The sequence below is a fragment of the Rhincodon typus genome, chromosome 16 (assembly GCF_021869965.1).
Source record: "Rhincodon typus isolate 14 chromosome 16, sRhiTyp1.1, whole genome shotgun sequence".
NCBI lineage: Eukaryota > Metazoa > Chordata > Chondrichthyes > Orectolobiformes > Rhincodontidae > Rhincodon > Rhincodon typus.
Window position 1 is genome coordinate 8,194,041 of NC_063347.1, and position 25,151 is coordinate 8,219,191.

General features: G+C 41.0%; 2 protein-coding genes across 2 annotated transcripts in view; one reads left to right on the forward strand and one right to left on the reverse strand.

Moving 5' to 3' along the window:
* Positions 1 to 16,235, forward strand: part of LOC109927412 (rab GDP dissociation inhibitor beta-like) — a 35,640-nt gene extending 19,405 nt beyond the window's left edge. Inside the window, exons 6-11 of the mRNA XM_048606337.1 lie at positions 1,614 to 1,745; positions 2,535 to 2,634; positions 5,245 to 5,416; positions 6,043 to 6,187; positions 7,557 to 7,611; positions 9,715 to 16,235. Coding sequence (XP_048462294.1) covers positions 1,614 to 1,745; positions 2,535 to 2,634; positions 5,245 to 5,416; positions 6,043 to 6,187; positions 7,557 to 7,611; positions 9,715 to 9,864 — 754 coding nt within the window. The 3' untranslated portion in view covers positions 9,865 to 16,235. The remainder of the gene's footprint in view (positions 1 to 1,613; positions 1,746 to 2,534; positions 2,635 to 5,244; positions 5,417 to 6,042; positions 6,188 to 7,556; positions 7,612 to 9,714) is intronic.
* slc25a20 (solute carrier family 25 member 20) overlaps positions 1 to 25,151 on the reverse strand; it is a 131,360-nt gene that overhangs the window by 80,050 nt on the left and 26,159 nt on the right. The gene's annotated exons all lie outside the window — the stretch shown is intronic.

Consider the following 25,151-nt stretch of genomic DNA (forward strand, 5'->3'; position numbering starts at 1 on the left):
GGAGGGCCTTAAGGCCATCTGCATGGGGAATGCAGGTGCAGAGGGACGGGACGTCCATGGTAAAGATGAGGTGTTGGGGACTGGGGAATTGGAAGTTCTGGAGGAGGTGGAGGGCGTGGGTGGTGTCCCGGACATAGGTAGGGAGTTCCTGGACCAAGGGGGAGAAAATGGAGTCCAGATAGTTGGAGATCAGTTCGGTGGGGCAGGAGCAGGCAGAGACAATGGGTCGACCACGGCATTCAGGTTTGTGGATTTTGGGAAGGAGATAGAAGCGGGCAGTGCGAGGTTGGAGAACTGAATTTTTCCTGAGATTTAGTTGTTACAAAGGAGAAGGTCGAACCCCTCTCTGATAATTAAAACCAAAGCACCCAGACAAGCTCGCCTTGCCTCATAATCTACTGAAGGAAATGGGGGAAAAAATGGTATAACCTGCCTTTCACCTCCCAATCTGTTAAAAAGGAGAAGTTAAATGAAATGAAAACCTTTCACTCCCTGTATAATCAACTAACAATTTATTTATCTAACTCTAACAATGAACAAATTAACAGAACTGCTAACAAACCAAACAATTCCCTCTTCACTACTAACTACTGCCCAATAAAACAAAATTCTAATGGTATGGTGTTCCATAGATAGTGTTAGATAAACCAAAGTAATTCAAAAATTAAAACTTAGACTCTCAACACTACAGTCAGGATATGTCTTCCAGAATGTTCCATTCTTCTGCTGTTTTCCAGTCAGGGATTCTTCCTTTCTTTTTCAAATCCATGTGTCAGGTATATTAGCTAAAGAGTGCTGTGGTACCTTTTTTTAGATGGTGTTTAATCAGAGAGCTTAAAGATTTCTGTGCGAGCCAGAGTTTTACTCTTGCTTTCTTTCTTGCTTTCCAGTTTGCTCTCAGCTTGGTGTTCAAAAACCCTCTTCTTTTATACCTTTGATGGCTTGTCAATTTTCTTACAATAGGATTGGTCCTAGGTTGTCAACACAATCAGATTTAAATTCAATTGGGTTTCAGTCTCTAAGTGACTGGTTTAAATTTAATTGACTGATATTCAAGCTGGTTGCCTTAACATCAAAACAAGCCTAGGTGTCCAACCACACAGCCGGTTGATACATAGTTTTCAATTTCAGAACTATCTGTACATCTGCAGCTGCTTGCAGACATTTTTGTCTAAATCTCCAAGCTTAGAAAACCACATCGTCCCTTTTAAAGGGACTATGCACTCTTCCCTCAATCGTTTGTAGAAACAAATTCAAATTCCTGCCTTACAGTTCACAAGTACGGTACAAAACTTCGCAACATAGTACAGGTATAACTGACATTACCAGCCTATTCAGATGGTTGTGAAAGGTTGTGTATTGTAGAATGGGGAGTTTTAATATATCTTGGTCAACATTGTCCCTTAACAAAGAAACAAACAAAAAAATTTTTTTTAAGGTGTATGGACTAGTTCTGCACTGACCAGATTTCTGATCTCTTGCTATCTCACCTGTGTATTGCGTTTGTCTAAGGGCTCAAGTTCTTTGATTTTTTTTTTTTTAGTTTTTGAAAGAAGACTGGTAGAATTCTGTCATTGTTAAAGATATGTGACCTTCTGCCATTTTGATTCCAGTTACTTGGACCAACCATGTCTGGATACCATCAATCGCATTAAACTGTACAGTGAATCTTTGGCACGGTACAGCAAGAGTCCCTATCTTTACCCACTCTATGGGCTTGGAGAGCTGCCGCAAGGCTTTGCCAGGTAAGTGCAGGACAGTATCTGTGCAATGAATTCTGCAGTCCGGGTTGTTCACCTCTATATCTGAGCATCATTGTTCTGTGATAGTAATTCCTCCTTACAGCTGCATATTTCTAACATTTAGATGGAACTTCCAATCACTTCATGCTCTTACCCACCCCATCGTCGTTGGTAGCCAAATGAGTTTGGCCAAATTTTCCATCAACAAAGCCAGTGTGAAATTCACTTGCTTTAGTTTAAATCATACGTTATTCATGTTTATTTAATGTTTTTGGTGCTTTCTTTTCTGCAGATTGGAGCAGCTCTTGCGCTTATGGCACCCTATTGTTCATGTAACAAAACCTTAATGAATTCAGGAAGTTTTCTTTTCTCCATAATGTTATTCAAATCGAACTTCAAGTATTTTCTCTCAATATGACGTTAATATTTTGAAGTAATTAAATCATCATCACTTATTCCTTTGATACGATCAAATATATGCAACTGTGTTGAGAATTGAATCTAATCATAGCTGAGACAACACCGTCCAAGATGCTTTCCAAGTGCAACTCAAGAGGGAGTCAGAATGTGGCGATTTTCCATGCTATTTGTTTGTGCTATATATTTACAATCATTAAATGGTTAGGCAAAATGCAGGTTGGGTACCATTTAATGCCAATGATGGTGTGATGTCCTGAGACTTGATTAGGATGTTGGTGTTTGTACTGTCTCTTAGACAACACTAACGAGTTGTTTCTCAAACTGAATTCTGATGTGTTTTTTTTTCTTTCTGTTTCTCAACTTATTTTCCAGACTCAGTGCTATCTATGGGGGCACTTACATGCTTAACAAGCCAGTGGATGAAATTGTGTATGAGAAGGGGCGTGTGGTGGGTGTCAAGTCTGAAGGGGAGGTAAGTTAGCTTTGTGTGGTATGAAGCTGTACGAATAGTTTTCAGAACTCATAAATATTAAGTAGTCGTTAATGAATCTAATAAGGAATTCAGGAAAGACTGCTTTGTTAAGAGTTCCACATCCTAACTACTATGTAGAGACGTTCAGGCCAATGCATAAATCTCAAAACAAAAATGGGCTATTCAACCCACTTTGTCTACTTTCATTCCTTGTGAGCCCTTTGTTATGACGGATACAACACTTCAGGATGCTCCCTTTGCTGAGGGGCCCTTTCGGATGTTCTGAAGGGTGCAGATTCTTTCTTGTATGTAAATGCAAGTCTGTTTGGTTTTTTTCCCTCCCATCAGTTTTCTAATCTGATAAGCCTAATTTTCTAGAGTAGCATGGATGTCTTGAAGAGGAACTAAATAAGAACATAGGGTTAAATGCAGTTGAGTGGCTGGAAGCTCCTGCTGTGCACTAATAAAACCTTGGGTATGAAGGCCTGTTTCTCTGCTGTAAATTGTATTTAAGTTGAGGCAAAGAAAAAAATCAGTTTGGAGTAATACATGAATTGAGGCTTGAAATAAGTGTCTTGACACAAAGGAGAAAAGAATGTGATTGACTTTAAAGGATGCAGGGGTCCCTGACTTTAGAACGCTTGTACTTAGGAATATGATTCCACATATGATTGTAATTCTGAAGACCTGAGAAATGAATATTTTCCCATGCTTATGAGCAGCTGCTTTCCACTGTTCTGTTCTGCACTGTTTTCAGACTTGCGTACCATTCCATTCGTGAACGGACATGAGAACGAAATCCGTTCACAACCTGGGTGTACTCCTACTGTAATGGTGGTTTTAGTGGTGCTATATCTTTGCAGCTATTCATCAGCCTGCCATTCACACCTGCTGTAAACACACCTTTAATTACTTGTTCTTATACCCCTTTCTTCAGCTCTGCACAACAAACTTTTGTCATTTAATCTCTTGATTTCATTCTGTCATGGTCATTCTGTTTTATTCCAATTTCACCATCTCCTTTTTCACTTTTTGTTGGTTGTTCATTCGTGGGATATGGCATCACTGGCTGTGTTGCTGTTGCTAAACCCACAATACCATTAGGGCGGTATTTCCGTGATATTTCCACGTTAGGGTAGTGAGTGATTTGGAGGGAAACTTGCAAGTGATAGTGTTCCCAATAGCACTTGTCTTTGTAGATGATAATTGTCATGCATGTTGTCTAAGGATCAGTGCACCTTGTCAATAATACATGCTGCAGCTACTGAGTGTCAGTGGTGAAGGCTACGGAATGATTGCCACCACATCCACAATCAAGTGACTGATTTTGATTTTGTCCCGGATGGTGTCAAGCTTCGAGTGCTGATGGAGCTGCACTGACCCAGAAAGTGTGAAGTATTGCATCACAGTCCTGACTTGTGCCTTGTAAAACGTGGATGATAGGCTTTTGGGAATCGGGTACTCAGTAAAGAATTCCTAGCCTCTGGTCTTGCAGCCATAGTATTTATCTAGTTCAGTTCAATTTTTGGTTGATGGTAATTTGCTGGAGTATTTGTTGCTAATTCAGGAGATGGGGCTGCAGGATCAGAGATGATGCCATGACCCATCTGCACAAGTGATGTTAATGGGAAAGGAAGTTTGTTTTTTAAGTGAAGTTCTGAATTGATCATTTAACTAAAACTGAAACCATTGTGGAAAGCACATTCCCATTATTGTACCTTCAATTGACTGCTGTACTGAGTTAACAAGCTGCTTGTCAGAAGGAAGTCTTCAGGTACTGTCAACACTTAAATATGCCTATAGCAATATCATAAGTAACTTTAACAAAACTTCTCATTCTTGAGGTATCCAAATGAGAAGTATAATCTGGCAGCCTATCTAATCCCATGAGTTATCTGACAAGATTAATTTGGCTTTCCAAATGTCAAATCTTGATCTGACAACGTGCACTGAGACTGTCCAGTCCCAAGGTTAAGCATTGCAGCAACTTTCATTACTCCTCTGACCTGATATCAAAACAACTTTGTTTCATTTCTTTCTGGACAGTAAGGGGAAGGAAGCAGATTTTTCACTTGATGTGTGTTATCGTTAATCTTTGTAACATAAAAATATTAATGTTTTGAGGCAGTCACCCAAGTGCTGTTACAATTTTGTGCCACAACATAGCCTTCAAAATCTATTGCATTTTCTGATTTATCCCAGTTTTAAAGAAAGGTCATTGAGGTGAAATATTTGGTTCCCTGTCTAGAGAGGCTGCTTGCCCGGCTGAGTATTTCCAATATTTTCAATTTTTGTTTCTGAATTTCAGCATCAGCAGCATTTCACTCCCTCTTATTTGTTGTGTGTTCTGTTCCTGTGTCAAGTGATCCATTATTGCCTGAGTCCCTCCTTTTCAGAAAATTACTGTTTACATTCATTTAATTTTCAGTATTTGAGTGAAAAGCACTGGGGGAGCACAGTCATTCTCATAAGATTCTTTCCTTTTTTTTTCTTGTTCTGTTTCTCGTAATTTTTTAATGTTCATTAACTGGGAAGACTGATTCAAGGGCTTAATTTTGGTTATAACTGGAAAATTAATATGAATCTTTTAATGTCTGATCTCTCTTACAGACTGCTCGTTGCAAGCAGCTGATCTGTGACCCCAGCTATGTACCCAATCTGGTGAAGAAGGTTGGAAAGGTTATAAGGGTCATCTGTATCCTCAGCCATCCTGTCAAAAATACTAATGATTGTAACTCCTGCCAGATTATTATTCCACAGATGCAAGTCAACAGAAAGTCGGGTAATGTGTGATATTTAAAGCAAATTGCATAAAATAAGAGAGGGAGAGCCCTGGGCATCACAAATGCCTTTTCAACAATATTAACACTGCTAAAAGTGTATCAAAAACTCCATTGATGCAATATGGTAGTGAGGATGTGGGCCATCTTCAGCAATGGGCCAAGTGGCATCTTTAAGTTGCTTATTACAGACCCAATCACCGAACCATTCTAAAGTAAAAGATCTCTACCACGATAAGTCTAGGATTCTACAAGTGAATTGTGTGTCCCAGGCTAGTGAGGGCTAAAAAACGTCCCCAGCTCTCCTTCCTGATAGCTGTTCAGTGTCTCTGGTTTGAATGTGTGTGTGCACGTATCCACAGATTTTTGGATGAGTGGTGCTATCATAGCATTCTCGCCACTTTCATGACAGTTGAACAACCTCCTCTTGCTCCCGGTCTATGCTCACAAATGAGGATTGGCCACTTGGGCAAGTCTCTGGGCTGATAGTACAATTCACCATTGACCACAGAATTAAAAGTTGTCCAAAAAGCAAAGAGACTTGCTGTAGCTGTTTGGTGGTGGGATTGGTGCAATTTTAGTGAATTGGTTTTCTTCAAACATATGAACCAATGAGCTTTTCTTTCAGACATCTATGTTTGTGTCGTGTCATATGCGCACAATGTTGCAGCCGAAGGCAAGTACATTGCCATTGTCAGCACTACTGTGGAGACCAACAATCCTGAGAAGGAGGTTCAGCCAGCTCTAGAACTTCTGGATCCTATAGACAAATCGTAAGGCACTTAATGCAACATGTTATCTGTTTTTAATTTTATTATGTGTAAGATAGTGCTATTACTTCTGTTGTATTACACAGGATTTATAGCACAGAGACAGGTTACTTGTCCTAAGCTGGGGTTTGTGCTCCATATGAGCTTCCTTTTGCCCTCCTTCATTCAACCTATCAATATTGCCTTCTATTCCTATCTCCCCTGTGTTTATCATACATATGTGCATGGAAGCAATTCTGCGAAGGTTCTTCAGGCTGACTCCTAGGTTGAAAGTGCAGGTAGTTCCACTATAACACTTGTTTCATTAACACAAGTTGGGCTGTAATGTGATTGATGTATAGTGGATGCTGTCTGGCCAATACAAACTTTCTGCTGTACAAGTACAGCGATTTCCCTATAATGCAATTTTCTCTGGTGACTTTCTGTAGCGCAAGATCACGCAAGAATGTCTTTCTTTATTTATTCATTCACGGGATGAGGGCATCGCTGGCTAGGCAGCATTTCTTGCCCATCCCCAATTGCCCAGAGGACAGTTTAGAGTCAACCACATTGCTGTGGGTCTGGAGTCACATGTAGGCCAGACCAGGTAAGAATGGCAGTTTCCTTCACTAAAGGACATGAGTGAAACAGATGGGTTTTTCCTGACAATTGGTAATCATTAGGTTATTAATTCCAGATATTTGTGGAATTCAAATTCCACCATGTGCCATGGCAGAATTCGAACCCAGGTTTCCAGAACGTTAAGTGGGTCTCTGTATTAACAGTCCAGCGATTAATACCACTAGGCCATCACCTCCCTCCTCCGTATAGGAGAACTACCTGTTATCTTAAAAGGGAGCTAATGCTGGTTGAAATTTGGAAGAAAGCGAACTGAACTTAATGAAGCAACTATGAATCTGAGGGTAATTGACAGGGAAATTGCTGACGGGATGGATTCCCGTTGTTGGGGAGATCTCAAACTTGGGGGCATAGTTTGATCAGGGACTAGCCATTTTAAGTGAATTTCAGCTCCGAAGTCTATGAACCTGGGCTATTTCGTCAGTCTCCTGTCTGTTGTTGACCAGCATGAAACTCGGATGAACGAATCGTTACTAAAAACTTAGTCCTGTTTTATATTGGGAGTTGCTAAGCATTCACTTTCCAGTCCTCCTTATGTGCTCAAATCAATCTCTGGTTTAGTTTGATTAAAAAATGATGCCTTTCTGATGAAAAAACATAGACCTGAAGGGTTAACTCTGTTTATACTTTGCAGAGGTGCTGGATGCTCAGTGTTTGTTTTTACTTCATATACGTTGTACGTTTTGGTTTCCTGAATTCTTATCTAATTGAACAGCAGAAACCTGTAACTTGTCCTTTTTATCTGCTGTTCCAGATTTGTTTCAATCAGTGATTTGTACCAACCAACAGATGATGGGCAAACAAGTCAGGTATGTTCTGAGGAGGGGTCACTGGACCCGAAACATTAATTCTGTTTTCTCCTTCACAGGTGCTGCCAGACCTGCTGAGCTTTTCCAGCAACTTTGTTTTTGTTCCTGATTTACAGCATCCGCAATTCTTTTGGTTTATGTAGAGTTTATTTGAAGTGTGCTCAGTTTAACATGTGCATTTATAAATGGGGAAGACGCAGAATGTTCTGGAATTCCTTTTGCCTATCGTAATGCTTACAGGAATCCAAGTCATTTTAATTGCATTGGCATGACCATCAAAAAGAATCTAAGTACATACAAGCTTCACCTGTAAGTGGGAAAATTGCTTTGGTGGCAAAGTACAGGATGTTGTTGTCCTAATATCCCATGGCGCTTGGCTGTGGGTTAACAGATTCTGCCCTTTGCTTTTCGATTAACTGAGTTCATACTCTGGAGATGTGGTTGACAACTAAATCATGAAATGTTGTTTTTCTTGTGAAAATGGTCCAACTTCATTTCAAGTTTTTTTTTTGACTTCTTGACTGACTTCATTCATCCATGCATATGGGTGCAAAAATTTGCTTCAAAATGCAGCAGCACTAGGATGCTAAATCCAATCACAGCTGCAGCTTCTTTGCACTGTCCAAGGTATTGAAACTTGTCTCATGATTGCAAGATTGCCAAGTAGTTGTGAAAAAGAAACTGATTGTAATTAACTTGCAGTCACATGAAATAATCCACATTTATTCCTAAATCCTCTTACAGTTTTGAAGAGAGAAATTGAGCAAATTTTGAGAGATTTGGCATTACCTATGAATTTGTTGTAGTTGAGCTAAACCCAGTACTGTGTTTAGCAGGGGAATATCCATATGTTTCACTGGCAGCAAAAGATTTGCTAAGATTTATAAGTGTTTTCCTGTATATGTGTAGTTCAGTACAAACACAGGTTTTCATTCCAAATCCTTTCCCTGTCTAGAAGCCAACTACTGCACTGAGGAAGAACCCTAATCATTTTGTTTGTATTTTAATAACCCATCAAAAAAAGTTGACCAATCACCCAAAAATGCCCACCTCTTTCTAAATTAACTTGTTCAGAGATTTTACTGCACAGCTCTGCAGCAGGTAGGACTTGAACCCAGGTTTCCTGGATCAAAAGTAAGGACACTGCTGTGCCTCAAGACTCCTTTTTTTTTTCTTGAAATTTTTTTTTTTGTTATACCCAGAAGTGCTTGTACGCACAACTGAATGGGTTTTTCTTTTCCCCATCACCAAATGTCTCGTAGTATTTTTGTTTTCATCTAACTAGTTAGTTTAGGATTCTATAGGGCCCATCGAGTCCACACCGACCCTCCGAAGATCATCCCACCCAGATCCTCGCCCAACAGTATCCCTGCATTTTCTACCCTAGACACTATGGGCAATTTAGCATAGCCAAGTCATTTAACCGGCTTCTTTTTTTTTTTTTTTTTGGACTGTGGGAGGAAACCGGAGCACCCGGAAGAAACTCCGCAGATGCTGGAAGAACATGCAAACGCCACAGCGCCAGGCTGGAATCGAACCCAGGGCCCTGGCACTGAGGCAGCAGTGTTAGTCCCTGTGCCACCCCACTTGTAAATCACTTTTGATCAATGCAAAGTGCAATGAGCTCTTAATCAAATCTGGAGCTGTTGTAGTTGACCTGAGACACTCTTTGTGGTGCAGTGGAGGTGTCCTTGTTTCTGAGTCAGGAGGCCTGGGTTCAGGTCCCACTTGCTTCTCAGGGGTCTGTGATACTTTCTAACCAACCTGTCCAGAGATGTTATCTTCTGGTTGACCCTTTTAAAGGGACTTGCATTTCTAACATTGGCATACTGAAAAATGCGATGCAACCTTTGCAGCACAAATATCTGCTCTTGTCTGGAGGGAATGCTAACCAATGACTTTTCTTGCACAGAAGTATGTTTTTATTGTTTTTGCATAGCTCTTCACAAGTGACCTCAGCCACAGCAATGGCTTTCTGACTGGCTTATGTGCATTTGGCCTATAAACAATGGAATAAACATATAATTTCTGTTATTTTAAAAAGGAACAGTTGGTGGTGAGGAGAATAGCAATGTTTTCTCTAACTGTTGGTTTTACTTGCAGGTTTTTATCTCAAATTCTTATGATGCCACCACCCATTTTGAGACAACATGTGATGACATAAAAAGCATTTACAAGCGAATGACAGGCACAGACTTCGACTTTGAGAACATGAAGCGCAAACAGAATGACGTGTTCGGAGATGATGCATAATAGCCATGCATTAGGTTGTGTTCTGTTCCTTCATAGCACTTTCATATGAGAATACTTATGGAACTGTTAGTGAATTAGATTTCAACTTCCAGAGATGCGTACAGTTGTCCAAAGAAACACCCACCTTTTTCATTTTGATTTTGTATTTCCAATGTTTTTGTTTTACTTATGGGGCGGGATGCAAGAAAGAGGCAAGATTTCAAAGTCCAGTCTGGCTTATGTGGTCCTGTACTTAGTAGTCAAAGCTCTGCGTGCTTGACAAGTTTGTCATATTATATTGGTGCATCTGTTATTGTGAAGTTGGTCTTCAGGCCTATCTGTATGATGATTTTGGAGTCTCAATTTCACTACATACCCACTATTTGCATGAGAGTAAAAGTTTATCTTGTCCTATGAGTGTAAACAGAGGGTTTCTGCAAACTGTTCTCACTGAAACTTTTTTATTCCATAATCTACATTCCCATGCATTATTGTACAGTTGAATCAACATACCATGTATACTTTTTTTCTTGGTACGACTGGAGAAGTAACTCTTACTGTGATACGTACTGTTACTGATCAGTGTTCACAGGATCTCCTAAGTTTGACTTATTTATTAAAATAAATCATAAATCGCTCATTTATAAGGTCTCTGAAGATATGTACAATACCTTCCAATCTGCACGTATTACAGGGCTAATTACGGAGGAGCATTGCAGCTTTGAAGTATTAGGACCAGTCTTCTCAATGTCTGTTGTGATTTGGTACAGACTAGCAAACTTTTGGTTTTGCTGAAACCGGAGGCCCTGCAAGCAAATGAGTGAGCAATGAGGCAAGTCCCAACTTTGGGAGGGCAGAACTTTCAATTCTGATTTAAACCACCGTGGCTCTTATTGTTTCAATGAAGTGATGACCAATGATGCGCAAGTTAGTTAACAAGGCAAACAGTAAAACCAAAATCATATTCTGAATCTTTTCTCCAGGACATGTGTTGCTGGGAGGAATGATAGGGCAAAAACACTACATTTATTTTGAGAAGCATTTGTGATGTGAAGGGGTGTGCAAGGATAGATTTAAAATTAAATGTTAAGATGACAAGGTTGATTAAAAAGCCTTTTTTGATTAATGAACAGGCAGTCGCTAAATACTTTATGAATTGCAAAACTATAAACCTTTTATAATTAATACTCCTTGCTTGTCTTTTTGCCTCGCCAAATCGCTTTCGACTAAATTTTGTCTGTTATTTGTTAACTTCCACTTTTTGTGGACTTTCATTTCAGCAAATGCATATACACTGTCAAAGAGGCAACAAGGTAACTGTCCAGTTTGGACTCAAACATATGGTTAGCTTGGACTGAGGTGATTTAAATGTGATAAGAAAATGGTCTGCCCATCTGCTGGTAGGAGAGTGGATTGTTAATTGGAAGGCTGTAGGCTAGAATTTAATGATGTGATGATGGATAGTCTTAGAATTTTGCTTAATTACCTTTTTGAGGATCAGGAAATACTTGTATGATTTACCTTCAGGAGATTGGGTCCCATCAAATGATGGAGTGGAGGGTTTATAGGACAAGCAACCTCCCATTCCTGTGTTTTCTTGTTGACGTTTTACAGCTCTTCAAAACTGAATTAAATGAATTTAACTTCGCATGAATTGCTTTTGATTAATTTTGATTTATGTTTGAGAAATGGTACATCAAATTGCACAAAACTAATTTTTCCTGAATGCAAGAAAGCAGAAATGAAACAGGCTGGGCACAAAACACTGAATCAGTCTGACAGAACATCACAGTTTCCAGAAGCTAGATCTCATCAGCCTTTATCAGTTGGCTATTTTTATATTGATTCAGCAGAAAAATTCTTGCAGGAAAGTACAAATAGACTTATTTTAATTATCAAGGTTTTAATTAGCTTCTCAACTAGTTTTCAGTCAATATTGTGTATGGATTTAGCTTCATAGTACCTCATGTATTTGAAAGTACTGCCTTTGTAGCTGGCTCTTGAATTTTTAGTTATGGTGGGTACATGTTTTACACATAACTTATAAGGTACTTTGTTTCTTTTGTGGCATAAAACAGGCAGTCAGCGGATAAACTTAGTGAACTTTATGCATGCAGAACAGTGAGCCCAGCAGTGTAACTCCAGTCACATTTCAACAGTTCTGCTTTGTTTCCGTCTCCCCTCTCTCTGGCTGTGCGCATGAGCAAGGTAAATTACTGTGACAGAATAATACATAACCCTATTCTAAATGTTACAATGACCTCCACATACGATGTGTGGGAAAAAAAAACTGTTTTGATTTGCTTAGTTACTGGATTCACTGCTGTTTAGTTAACTGAACAGTTTTTTTTTGTTTTAAATAAAGTACTTCAAATGGGAATGAAATAGACATCAGTCAAGCATTCCTGCAAACTTTAACTTGGCAAGGAATGCCTTTTTCTTTCCTCATCCATTTTGACTTGTAGAAATCTTATGACAGGCTGGCAAGCAACTGAGTACTCAATAAGAATAATGTTAGAGTAGGGGTAAGTACTGAATGAGATTTCTTGGCACGAGGATCACCAGTACTTGTAGTTTATACCAGTGACCCGAATTCAGAAACCTCTGTGCTGTCTTCAATTCTTGAGAACCATAACAGACCAGGAGCACCAGGGACTTATAGGAGGCAGCTAGAATTAATCTATTAAACTTGCAGTGATGTGACAGAGGGGGTTTCAGGATTTTGACCCAGTGTCAGTAAAGGATTAACAGTACAGTTGCATGGTGGGATGGTGCGTGACCTGGAGGTGAACTTGCAGTTTGGCGGTGTTCCCATGTCTCTACTGCCTTGCCCTTCAAGGTGGTGGCAGTTGTAGGTTTGGAAGGTGGTGTAGGGGGATCCATGATAAGTTGTTGCACTGTATCGTATGATGTTACACATTTGCGATTGTGAATCAGTGTTGAAGGTGGCAGATAGAGTCAATCATGTTCTTTAGTGAAGCTTTGGTGATCAGATAGCCCTTCGCTTGTCTATTTTTTTTTTTTTTTTTGCTTTGAATGTCAAGTGAATGCTCCACCAGAGAGCCAGATTATTTTTTATGTAGAAGACCATGTGCTGTTAATCAAATCTCCCTTCTTGGCATAATAGAAGATGGGATATTTGGCAGATTGGTATTTTGGTTCCATTCACAGTTTGTGTATAAATGTACAGTATGATGCCACTCAGTCCCCATCAATACTTGTAGCTGAGTTTGAGATTAGTTATTAGTTTCCGAGGACGATAGTTTCATTTCTTCAGGTGAGTTAAGATAGACATGTATGTAATTTCTCCTGATACGGATTACACTTATGAAGCATTTGTGTGCTGTCTGACCTCTTCCCAAAATACCCACATGGTAGTCATTAATGTTTTAAACTATATGTCATGTCACAATACATGAGCATTAAGACCATAATACTGTTACAAAGTAGCTAGATTTGATTTGTCTCGGAGGGTTTGAGTTCTCGACATCCTTACTTGCTCAGTATATTGTGGTTGAAGAGATATGCTGTAAACCAACATGTCAGTGTCGATTTGCTGACTTAAATAGATAAAATCCATTTTACAGATTTTGACCATCTACTTGATAGTTACTAGTGTTTCGCTGAACACCTTGCCTTGAAAGTAATTTTTGCTCTTTGGACTTGTGTGAAGATTTATTTGTTTTTTTTTCTTGGCTTCTCCCTTTTATTCCCACTTGATTTTCTTGTAGTTTTATTCATTGATCTTGTAATTGCAATGAAATATTATTTGAGACATAGGTAATTTTGCACTTAGTAGTTGAAAGAGTGGCATTCATGATGTGGAAGAATTTCTAACTACTTTCTTTCTCTTGTGTAACGTGTGCATAAACCTGAACTTTGTTGCAAACGCACTTTGAGCAAAGTTACCCTATCATTCAGTTAATTTCTGGTTATACTTTCATACCTTCAATGGATCAAACTTTCCATGGATCTACCCATCCTCTCAGGCACAGTGTCAAATATTGCAGCACTGAGCCAATTAATCTAAACACTGAGGCTCTGTTCACTTGGAGATGGGTGACATGGTAGAAAAGACTTGTGTAATACAGTGATACATTCATTCTGCCCTGTAGTTGCTTTTCTAAGGGGAAAGCAATGATGAATAAAAGCTTTACAAGGAATGTCTTCAAAAAGTTCCCACAAGTAGAAAACCACGTCATTCTCCTTTTGCCTTTAAACGCAAATAGATCAGAGATTTGGTGATGTGTTTTGGGCGTACCACTTATTCCTGTTCAGAGAAAATACTTGATATTAACAAAATAACAACCGAACCTTTTATGCACAATGAATTTGACAACACTGATCCCCAATGAGACCAATAACTTTCAAACCAATTTTTGAACTTCCAGTTAATTGACAAAACAGATGACGAAACAGAATTTTACGTTGGTTTTTACTATAAACAAGTTAAGAGCACTTGACTAAACGCTATTTCTGCAGGCATCTGTACTTTAAACCACAGAGTAGAACTTAGCCCTTGCTCCTGTAAAACAGCTGATAATCCCTCTTTACAGATGTTACTGTCCTTTTTTAAGTAGATGTTCATTTCTCTGGAAGCACTTCAAAGTGATGCTTGGCTCTTGAGGGTTTGCCTTTTGTTCTTTCCTTTTCTGGTTGTCCTAGCACACACTCCTGCACTCTGCTTTAAACCAGGGTTGATCTCCTGGCCCGACAGCAATGGTAGAGCAAAAGGAATTCTGGACTGTGTGGGTTTGGTTTGTGATTGAAAACAATTCTGCTGCTTTTTGGCCCACAGTGCCCCTTGATTTTTAGCTACTTGACCCGTTATAAATCTATGCCAGTTAGCATGTTGATTGCACACACAATAGAAGATATCCTAAGTGAGAAGGCAGGACTTAGTCTTCCAAAGGATTGCATGTTGGTCACACTTCGCTGTACTATCATGGATCGATACATCCATGACAGGTAGACTGATGCAACATCTAGTAGATTTTTTTTTCCTCTTCTTGATTCCTTCGCCAGTTGACTTTTCTGTTCTTTTGAGCTTTGTTCGTCCTTGTGCTACGAAATCACTTGCAAGCAAATCAAAGTAACAGGTTGCTTATGTCAGTTGGAATTTGTGGAATTGGCTCTGCAAACTAATAGTTGTTTCACTACTTAATTGACTACAATCATTTTTTTAAAGAAGCAATTCCTATCAGTTGAATGTTTAGGGGACAAACTAAGGGTATGAAAGTCAGCTATGGCTCATTTGGTAGCACTGTTGCCTCAGAATTGAAGTTCTTTAGGTCCAAATTCCCATTCCAGAGTCTGAGTGTGTAAAAACCAAAGCCAACACTCGGCTGAGCATTCCATCTGATAGGAAAACCGAGACCTGTCTGCCTGTTCAGGTTGCTGTAAAAGATGACATAACACTACGTCAAAGAACAGGAGACTTTTCCCCAGTTTCCTGGCCAATATTTATCTCTCCATGAACACCACAAGTACTCATTTAATCACACTAGTGATCATGTTGTCATAAAATTTATGTTGTTGGAATATGCCTGCTGCTGTTCAATTGTTGATACAGAAGAAGCTGAGACACTATACAAGTGTAAGCCTTTAGTATATCCCCTGCGCTGACTAGGACTGAGAAGCCCAATTATCTGGTTCATAGTTCAACTAGCAGAAAACTCCCCTCCTTTCAGCTGACATTCTGCAGTAAACCTCTGGATAGCACTTTTTTTTTTTTTTTCCCCTCCCATGCCAAGGGTTCATTTTCAAGAAACTGTTAAGCAGCTTTTCCAAGCAATCAAGCTTCATTTTACAGTCTAGATATTTGTATGAGCAGGCTCATGAAGTGAAAGGCATGAAGTTCATCTCTGATATCAAACTTGAAATGTGCACTTACCAGCAGGGATCATTGGATAATGATTAAGAATAGAGAGTGTTTTATTTGTGTACTCTGTCCATTTGTTGCCACGGCTAAAATCAAGTACAAGCACAGATTTATTGTTCTGCATAGTTCAGTCTTCTGACGTTATAGGGCAATTGTCCACTAAACCACAGGCAGCTTTAACCATTGTTGAGCAGAGACTAAATGTTTATGTGATTACCTTGGCCTTTTTAATGAGTCATTCCTTAATTAAATAATTGTTATTATGGTTTAAACAATAAAATCTTATTACTAACTTCAAAGATGCACTTTTAGCAAAATATTGTATTGTGAGTTTGTTCTATTAGATACCTGTGCTTGCTGTGTGTGCACCATTGCTCTCTGTGGCATGGGAATGCCAAAGTTTTAGATGGCTTGTGTACTGCTCTGTACTCGACACTTTCCCATGATGTAGAAAATGAGGATGTGCTTCTGTTCGCCAACATTTAAAAACATTAAAAAGTATTTAAAACAAGAAGCATGTCTTGTTCTTTTTCAGATTTTTGTTTCAAATGGAGCTAAAAGTGGAAAAGCTACTGGTTACCTTGATCATTGAGGTTGGTTATTTGATCTTTTTACTTCAAGCCACATTTGTGATCCAAATTAAACTTGAAGACCTGTTAAGTCAACAAATTAGTTAATTGTAGAAATTACAGCATGAAATGAAGCTTACAAAAACTGGTGTTGGCTCAGTAACTGGAACCATCTTCTCGAATCAAGTTTCCTTTTATATTGAACAATGTATCAGCTCTAGCATCAAATACAATTTGAAACTGAGCCAGATGAGATGTTGGTGCTTGACAAAAGCCCTGACTAAAAACAGGATCTAATGAGTGTCCTGAAAATGTGTTTTGGAGAGGATTTTCAGAGGCTCATCTTTTGCAATTGAAGTTGATTGCCAATAGTGGCGATTAAAACTGGGAAGCTAGAATTAAAGGAGTGCAGATACTGTGAACACTTGTAGCTGGAGGAATTTGCAGAGATGGGAGAGAGCTTTCAAATCTCTCTAACCTGTGCGGAGAATTGGGTGTTGTAAATACTTGGCCAGCATCCTTTTATTAAGATCTTAATTGCTGTGCCTAAGTAGTTACATATGACACAACATTGTAACAAATCCTAGCTGTTTGTTGGTAGAATTTGAATATTGCTGAAAAACATCCACGTTTTGTCCAAGTATTTCATCTTGCGAGTATGAGAAGAGAATGCTGACTTTATTGGCAAGTGTACTCTGGTGGAGGAATTGCTTTGGCAAGTGTGCTAGTCAATAATGACTGATTAGTTAACTGCTAAGCTTTGTTTAAATTTTCAACCAGGCAAGTGGACCCTGGGCAAGGAAGTGCACTGAGAACCTAAGAATGGTTGAAATCTGTCTCATTGCATTGAAAGTGGCCAAGTGCCTGAGGGAGATGAGGGAAAAACATACTTGACTTCATCCTTATCAGTCTGTCAGATGCATCTGTAACCATGACAGTATCAGCAAGTGACCACTGCATGGTCCTTGTGGAGACAACGTCCCAACTTCACATTGAGAATATCTTCATTGTGTTGTGTGGCACTATCACCGTGCTAAGACTTTTAATAGATCTAGCAACTGAAGGTGCTCTGGGCCATTAATAGAGCTAAATGAGCCTGCAACCAATAGATAAGATCTAAACTGCACAGTCCTGCCATATCCAGTCGTGAATGGTGATGGACAATTAAACAAATTGCTGGAGGAGGATGCTCTACAAATCTTCATTCTCAATGTTGGGGTACCCCAGAATACCAGTGTGAACGATAATGCCATTGTACTCCAACATAATTGGCATCGTCATGGCCTGGCATATCCCCCACTCACCCATTGCCTCCTGTATTCTCTAGAGAACCAGGGCTAATCCCCTGGATTGATGGCGATGTCAGGAGCAGCACCAGCCATACCTAAAAAATGAGGTGTCAACCTGGTAAAGTTATCGGACAGGATGACCTGCATGCCAAACAGCATAAGTAGCAAATGATAGAGTTATATAAGCCCAAAGCCAGTGAATCCGAACTAAGCTCCGCAGTCACGTCATACTCATTCATGAATGGTGATGGACAATTAAACAATTCACTGGAGGAGGAGGCTCCACAAATATCTACAATGATGGAAGAGCCCAGCACGCCAGTGCAAAAGATAAGACTGAAGTATATGCAACAATCTTCAGCCAGAAATGCCATGTGGGTGCTGCATTGTAGCCTTCTCCAGTGGTCCCCAGCATCAGTTGCTAGTCTTCAGCCAATTTGATTCACTCCACGTGATATCAAGAAATGGCTGGAGGTACTGGATACTCTAAAGGCTATGGGCCTTAAACAGTAATGAAGGCTTGTGCAGTGGAACTTGCTGCTCCCCTAGCCAAGCTATTCCAGTGCAGTTACAATGCTGCCATTTACCCAACAGTGTGGAAAGTTGCCCAGATATGAAGTGTGCTCAAAAAGTAGGACAAATGTAACCTACCAATTAATGCCCCATCAGTCTACTCTCAGTAGCAGTAAGGTGTTGGAAGGTGTTATCAACAGTGCTATTAACCAGCACTTGATCAGCAATAACCTGTTTGGTGACATCCAGTTTTGGTTCCATTAGGGACCTCATCACAACCTTGGTTCAAACGTGGACAAAAGAGCTGAATTCCAGAGTTGAGGTGAGGGTGACAGCCCTTTGTATCAGGGCTGCATTTGACAGAGTGTGTCATCAAGGAGCCCTCGCAAAATTGGAATCAATGGGCATCAGGGAGTGGCTCTCCTCTGGTTAAACCCACACTGGCACATAGGAAGATGCTTATGGTTGCTGGAGGTCAGTCATCCTAGCTTTAGGAGATCCTTTTTTTGGGTAGTGTCCTAGGTCCAACCATCTTCAACTGCTTCATGACTGAGGGAAGACCGCTTATTAAGCTCAGAAGTTGGGGTGTTCACTAGTGATCCCACAACGTTCAGCAATTCGTGCGAAATAAACACCGTATGTACAGGAGCAGGTCAGAGACTAGGAATACTATAGCGAGTAACTTGCTTCCTGACTCTCCAAAGCCTGTCCATCATCTACAAGTCGGAAGTCAGGAGTGTGATAGAATACTCCCCAGTTTCCTGGATCGGTGAAGCTCCAACAACACTCGGGAAAGTTGACACCATCCTGGACAAAGCAACCCATTTGATTGGCACGACATCCACAAGCATCCACTTCCTCCACCGATGCTAAGTTGCAGCAGTGTGTACTGTCTACAAGATACACTGCAGAAATTCACCAAAGATCTTCACACAGCACCTTCCAAACCCACAACCACTTCCGCCTGGAAGGATAAGGGTAGCTGTAACTACCACCTGTAAGTCCCCCTCCAACGTAGTAACCGTCTGTCTTTGAAGGAATGGCGATACGCTTCCTTGTTGCTGGGTTAAAATTCTGGAATTTCTTCCCTAAAGGCATTATGGGTCAACCTGTAGCACATGGACTGCAGCGGTTCAAAAAGTGGGTGGTGAGCAGCCTTCTTAAAGGCAACTAGGGACAACCGATAAATGCTGGCCAGCTAGTGATGCTCACATTCCATTAGTGAATTAAAAAAATCAAGTCATTGTTGGAGGGCAATCATCTCAGCTCCAGGACATCTCTGTAGGAGTTCCTCAGTGTAGTATCCTCGGCCCAACCACCTTCAGCTGCTTCATCAATGACCTTCCCTTCATCAAATGGTCAGAAGTGGGGATGTTTGTGCAATCATCAATGCTCAGCACCATTCGTGACTCCTCAGATACTGAAGCAGTCCATGTTCAAATGCGACAAGATTGGATAATATCCAGCCTTGGGCTGACAAGTGGCAAGCGATATTTGCACCACAAATGCCAGACTATGACTATCACCAATAAGAGACATCACTGAATCGCCCGCTATCAATATCCTGAGAGTTATCAGTGACCAGAAAATCAACTGGATTCACCACGTAAACACATTGGCTACAAGAGCAGGTCAAAAGCTAGGAATACTGTGGTGAGTGACTCCTGACTCCTCAAAGCCTGTCCACCATCTACAAGGCACAAATCAGGAGGTTGATGGAATGCTGCCCACTTGCCTGGATGAGTGCACCCCTAATAACACTCCAGAAGCTTGACACCATCCAGGACAAAGTAGGCCACTTAATTAGCATAAGATAATTTTCCTCTGCTTACCTCTGGTTCTTTTGGCTACCTTTAATGTGAATCTATTGCCTCGATGGTCAATACTCCAGCCAGCACAGTTTCTCATTCATTACCCCAAGAAAATAGTGTTTTAAGAACACTGTAGTAACTAAACTAATTGTGAACCTCCTGAGAAACTATGAAACTTCAACAGTGTTGAATGCTTTCCCCAGTCACTTTATTTTTAGACAACGCAGCTGACGGGCATCTTGTTTATTCAACAACTCGCTGCCAGAGACGCTGCCAAAAAGGTCACTTCTCATCGGAAACAGAGTCCAATTGTCTGTTTTCTTCTTTAAGTTCTGCTTCCTTGTGTATCTCCCTTTCATTACTTTAAAAGTATCTAGAGCAGCAGTAGTGTATAGAGTTCTGGCCGTGGTATCAAACGAAGGTGGTCCTCACACTGGAGACTGTACAGAGAAGATTTATGACATTGCTGCTAGGATTAGTGAATTATTGCTGCAAATAAACCATTGTTAGTACAGCACTTGAGTATTGTTTAAAAAGGACATATATTTTGCCAAAGCTTTTTATCTTGTACTCACCAGGACAATTTGCAAGAATACAAATTTTAAGGGTATTTAGGGTTTAGGCTTTTTGAGAAGGGAATCCTGATTGGTTGGCAAGAGTATTCTGATTTCTGGGGGCACTGCCATGGAGAGTGATGACTGACAGTTAACTTCCAGGCTTTGTTTACATTTTAACACAAGTGGGTTGACTCTGATTGGTCAAGGCGTTGCCCTGATAAATGAATGAACCAGAGAATGGCTGTTACCTATTAAGTTGAGATGAATCAGTTATAATGTGTTTAAATATTCTTTCTGTCTGCAAAAGCTGACTCTCTCCTATGCTTTAAGATATGTAGCTCCCCGTACATGCAAGTCTGCCATACTATGAGCCCAAATGGCAATCCTAATTTAGTTGTCAGCACAATTCTTTGTACACTCGGGATTATACAGCAAATGTTGTCCAGTTGCGAAATAATGTCTAATGTTGGACACTTTGAGTTTTGCAAGTGGAGTTTGGTTGAGTTCAGTGTGTAGTAAAATACAGCACCTAAGAGCTATTATGTGGGATAATGGCTAATTAACATTTCTGACTGTATTTTGTGCAAACTCATGGATGGTTCTCAGGTTATCACTTGGTCCTGGAAAGTGTGCGGTCTCTCTCAGATTACCTTGGAAGGGTAACATATCACAAATGTTTAGCAAAAGGTGCAGTAACAGCTGGTGAGTTGTTTCACACTGCTGTTATGTGATATCAACATGAGTGCCCTTCACCATTAACAGAAGGCTGCCATCAGGCCAGAAAGGCCTTTTGCCTATCACATAAATTAATGGTGCATGAATTTCAGTGCTGGTGTGATGTTAAGTTTGGACAGTTGGACTGCATGAGACTGATGGATCAAGTCTAACAGCAAGTCTCTTTATCTGATCACAAGCAAAATTCTGACTGTACCCAGCCAGCAATTAGACAGCATTTGCTGGTTAATCATCGAGTGTGTGAAGAATTATACAGGAAAGCCAATTTGGGATAGACTGTCCAGCTCGCAGTGTAGAACAGCCCTGTGTACTGGAGGCTATGTACATTCGTACAAGACCCTATCCTTTGTCGACAAAAAGAAACAAGCGTGCACTGTACCTGTTTCAACTCGACAAACCTTCTGCTGGTTAACTTCTCGGGGCAATGCCTTTACCTAAAACTTGCCTGTTTTAAAATGTAAATAATTACTGGTAGCCTGCCACTACACACCCCCTGTTGTTAGTCACTAACAGTCCCCAATAACAACTACTCACCCTCCCAGCCTGATCGTTAGCAACTCCTTTGTCTGTCCTACTGTCTTTCTCTCTCTTTTTGGGCTCTATCCTATTGTTTACTCCCTACCCCACCCACCTCCCTATTTTCTGCAAATAAACTGACATTTTCCCAGCCACCATCAGTTCTGAGGAAGGGTCACCGGACCCGAAACGTTAACTCTGTTTTCTCCTCCACAGATGCTGCCAGACCTGTTGAGCTTTTCCAGCAACTTTGTTTTTGTTCCTGATTTACAGCATCTGCAGTTCTTTTGGTAATTACTGGTAGTTAACTGCCAATCATTATTCACAAACAAAAACACATTTTGCAGGAAAAGCACAGCAGGTCTGGCAACATCCTTGAAGAGAAATCAGAGTTAACGTTTTGGGTCTGGTGATCCTTCCTCCAGAACTGATGGTAGCTGGGAAAATGTTGGTTTATATGCAGAAGATAGTGTTGGGGAGGGGAGGGGGGTGGGGAAGGGTAAGGAGTAAACAATAGATGGGGATAGAGCCCAAAGAGAGAGAAGAACAGTTGAATAGACAAAGGAGTGGATAATGATCTAGCTAGGAGAGTGACTAGCTGTTAATGGAGACTCTTCGAGGCTAACAATAGATAGTGTGTAATGGCAGGCTATGTGAGAACATGGCCTTGTGTGTGGGGTTGGGGTCCAGGACATAGAGTTCACACCCCAAAATTTATTGAACTTGATATCCAGTTGAGAGGGCTGCAGGGTCCCCAAGCAGAAAATGAGGCTTTATTCTTCCAGCTTGTGCTGAGCTTTGCTGGAATACCGCAGCAAGCCTGAGACACAGATAGTGGCCAGGAAACAGGGTGTTGTGATAAAGTGGCAGGCAGCTGGAAGTTGCGGGCAGAAGGTTGGTGTTCTGCGAAGCGATCACTCAGTCTGTACATTCCCCGATGTAGAGGAGACCATATTATGAGCAGTGAATGCAGTAGACTAGATTGTGGGAAGTGCAGGTGAAGTGCTGCTTCACTTTGAAAGCCCTTGGATACTGAGGACAGAGGATGTAAATGAGCAGGTGTTACACCTTCAGTAGTTGCAGGGATAGGTGCTATGAGGGGGTGTTCGGAGTGAAGGAAGAGTGGACCAAGGTGTCTGAGAGGGAATGGCCCCTGCTGAAGGCGGACAAGGGAAGCAAGGGGAATGTGGCTGGTGATCTTCTGGATGTGGATGTATCCACCTCCAGACACACATTCCCCTCCACTCCCCTCTCTGCCTTCCACAGTGACACCCTGGTCCACTCTTCCTTCACTCCCAACCCCGCCCCCCAAACACACACCGCCCACCAGCCCCACCACACTTACCCCTGTAATCACCAAAGGTGTAACGCCTGCCAATTTACTTCCTCCCTCCTCAGTGTCCACAGGTCCAAACATACCTTCTCGGTGAAGCAGCACTTTAAGTGCACTTCCCACAATCTAGTCTACTGCATTTGCTGTTCACAATATGGTCTACTCTACATTGGAGAAACAAAACATAGTCTGAGTGACTGCTTTGCAGAACACCTACATTTTGTCTGCAAATAAAACCCTGAGCTACCTGTTGCCTGCCACTTTGGCCATGGAACAGGGTGATGTGTTAATGTCTCTGTCTCAGGCTTGCTGCAATGCTCTAGCAAAGCTCAGCACAAGCTGGAAGAACAACACCAGTGAAGGTAAACATGCCACATGCCTTCTTAATCACCTTGGCCACCTGTGTTACCACTTTTAGGGAACTGTGGACCTGCATGCCCAGAACAGTCTGAATGTTAATGTTCCTAAATGCTGTATTTACTGGATAATTCACACCTAAATTTGGTCCTCAAAAATGCATCACCTTATTGCGAGCTCCAGGGACCACATGTGCAGCAAGTGTTGGTTGCTCGAGGAGCTTCAGTTCAGAGTTAATGAGCTGGAATCTGAGCTTCAAACACTGCGGCACATCCGGGAGGGGCAGAAGTACCTGGACACCGTGTTGCAGGAGGCAGTCACACCAGGTAGATTAAGTACTTCAAATTTGGTCAGTAGCCAGGGACACCAGCGGGTGACTGCCAGCGAGGCAGGTAGAGGGATCCTGTGTTCAGGAACAGAGGAGCCTCAGCTTTTGACCTTGTCCAACAGGTATGAGGTACTTGCTCCCTGTGAGGATGAGGAAAAGGGCTGTAGGGAGGATGAGCCAGCTGATACAGGAGGCCATTCAAGAGGGGGGAGTTAAAAGACAAATAGTAGTTGTAATGGACTCAATTTCCCCAAATTATAGATAGCATCCTTTTGTAAGCAGGATCGAGAGTCCTGCATGGCATCTTGCCTGCTTGGTGCCAGGATGACTGACATCTCTGACCAGCTTAAAAGAATATTGGAGGCCGAGGATCCAGTTGTTGTGGCCCACGTTGAGACAAACAACATATGCAAGGCTGGGAAGGAGGACCTGTGTGGAAATTATCAAGCACTAAGGGTTATAACCTCCAGATTACTACCTGAACCATTTGCAAATTGTTTTAGGGATAAGAAAATTAGGGAAGTAAACACATGTGCAGGAAAGAGGGGCCCTATTTCGTGGGGCATTGGCATATGTTTCTGAACAGGAGGGGTCTATATCGTTCGGACAGTCTTCACGTGAACTGATCTGGAACCAATGTTCTGGCAAAAAGGACAAATGGAGTGGTCATTAAGACTTTAAACGAGTGAACTGAGGGGAAAACGACAGTACGTACAGTGATAAATAGAAAAAAAAGCAGCAGGTTAATGTGTGCAGGCAGGTTTAACTACATCGAAGACTATGAAAGAATTTAAAAGTAAGGAAAACTCCGGAGATGATATTAATAGAGATGTTAGAATTCAAAAAGAAGGTATAAAAACTAGCATGAAGGCAGTTTATCTGAATGCTCGTAGCACTTGAAACAAGGTGGATGAGTTAATGGCACAAATGATCGTGAATGAGTATGATTTGGTAGCAATTGCAGAGATACGGTTGTCGGATGGTCACGATTGGGAATTAAGTATCCAGGGTTATCAGACTATTTGGAAGGTGAGGGGGATAGTGTGGCCCTGATATTTAAGGATGACATCAGGGCGGTAGTGAGAGATGATCTAGGTTCTACAGAGAAATAAGGTTAAATCCATTTGGGTGGAAATTAGAAATTCTAAGAAGAAAATGCCACTAATAGGAATAGTCTATAGGCCACCAAATAATAACAGCAAATTGGGAGGGCAATAAACAAAGAAATAACTAATGCCTGTAAAAATGGTATAGCAATTATCATGGGGGTTTTAATTTACATGTCGATTGGTTGAACTAGGTTGGTCAAGGCAACCTTGATGTGGATACTAAATAAAAACCAAAAGAACTGCGGGTGCTGTAAATCCGGAACAAAAACAAAATTGCTGGAAAAGCTCAGCAGGTCTGGCAGCATCTGTG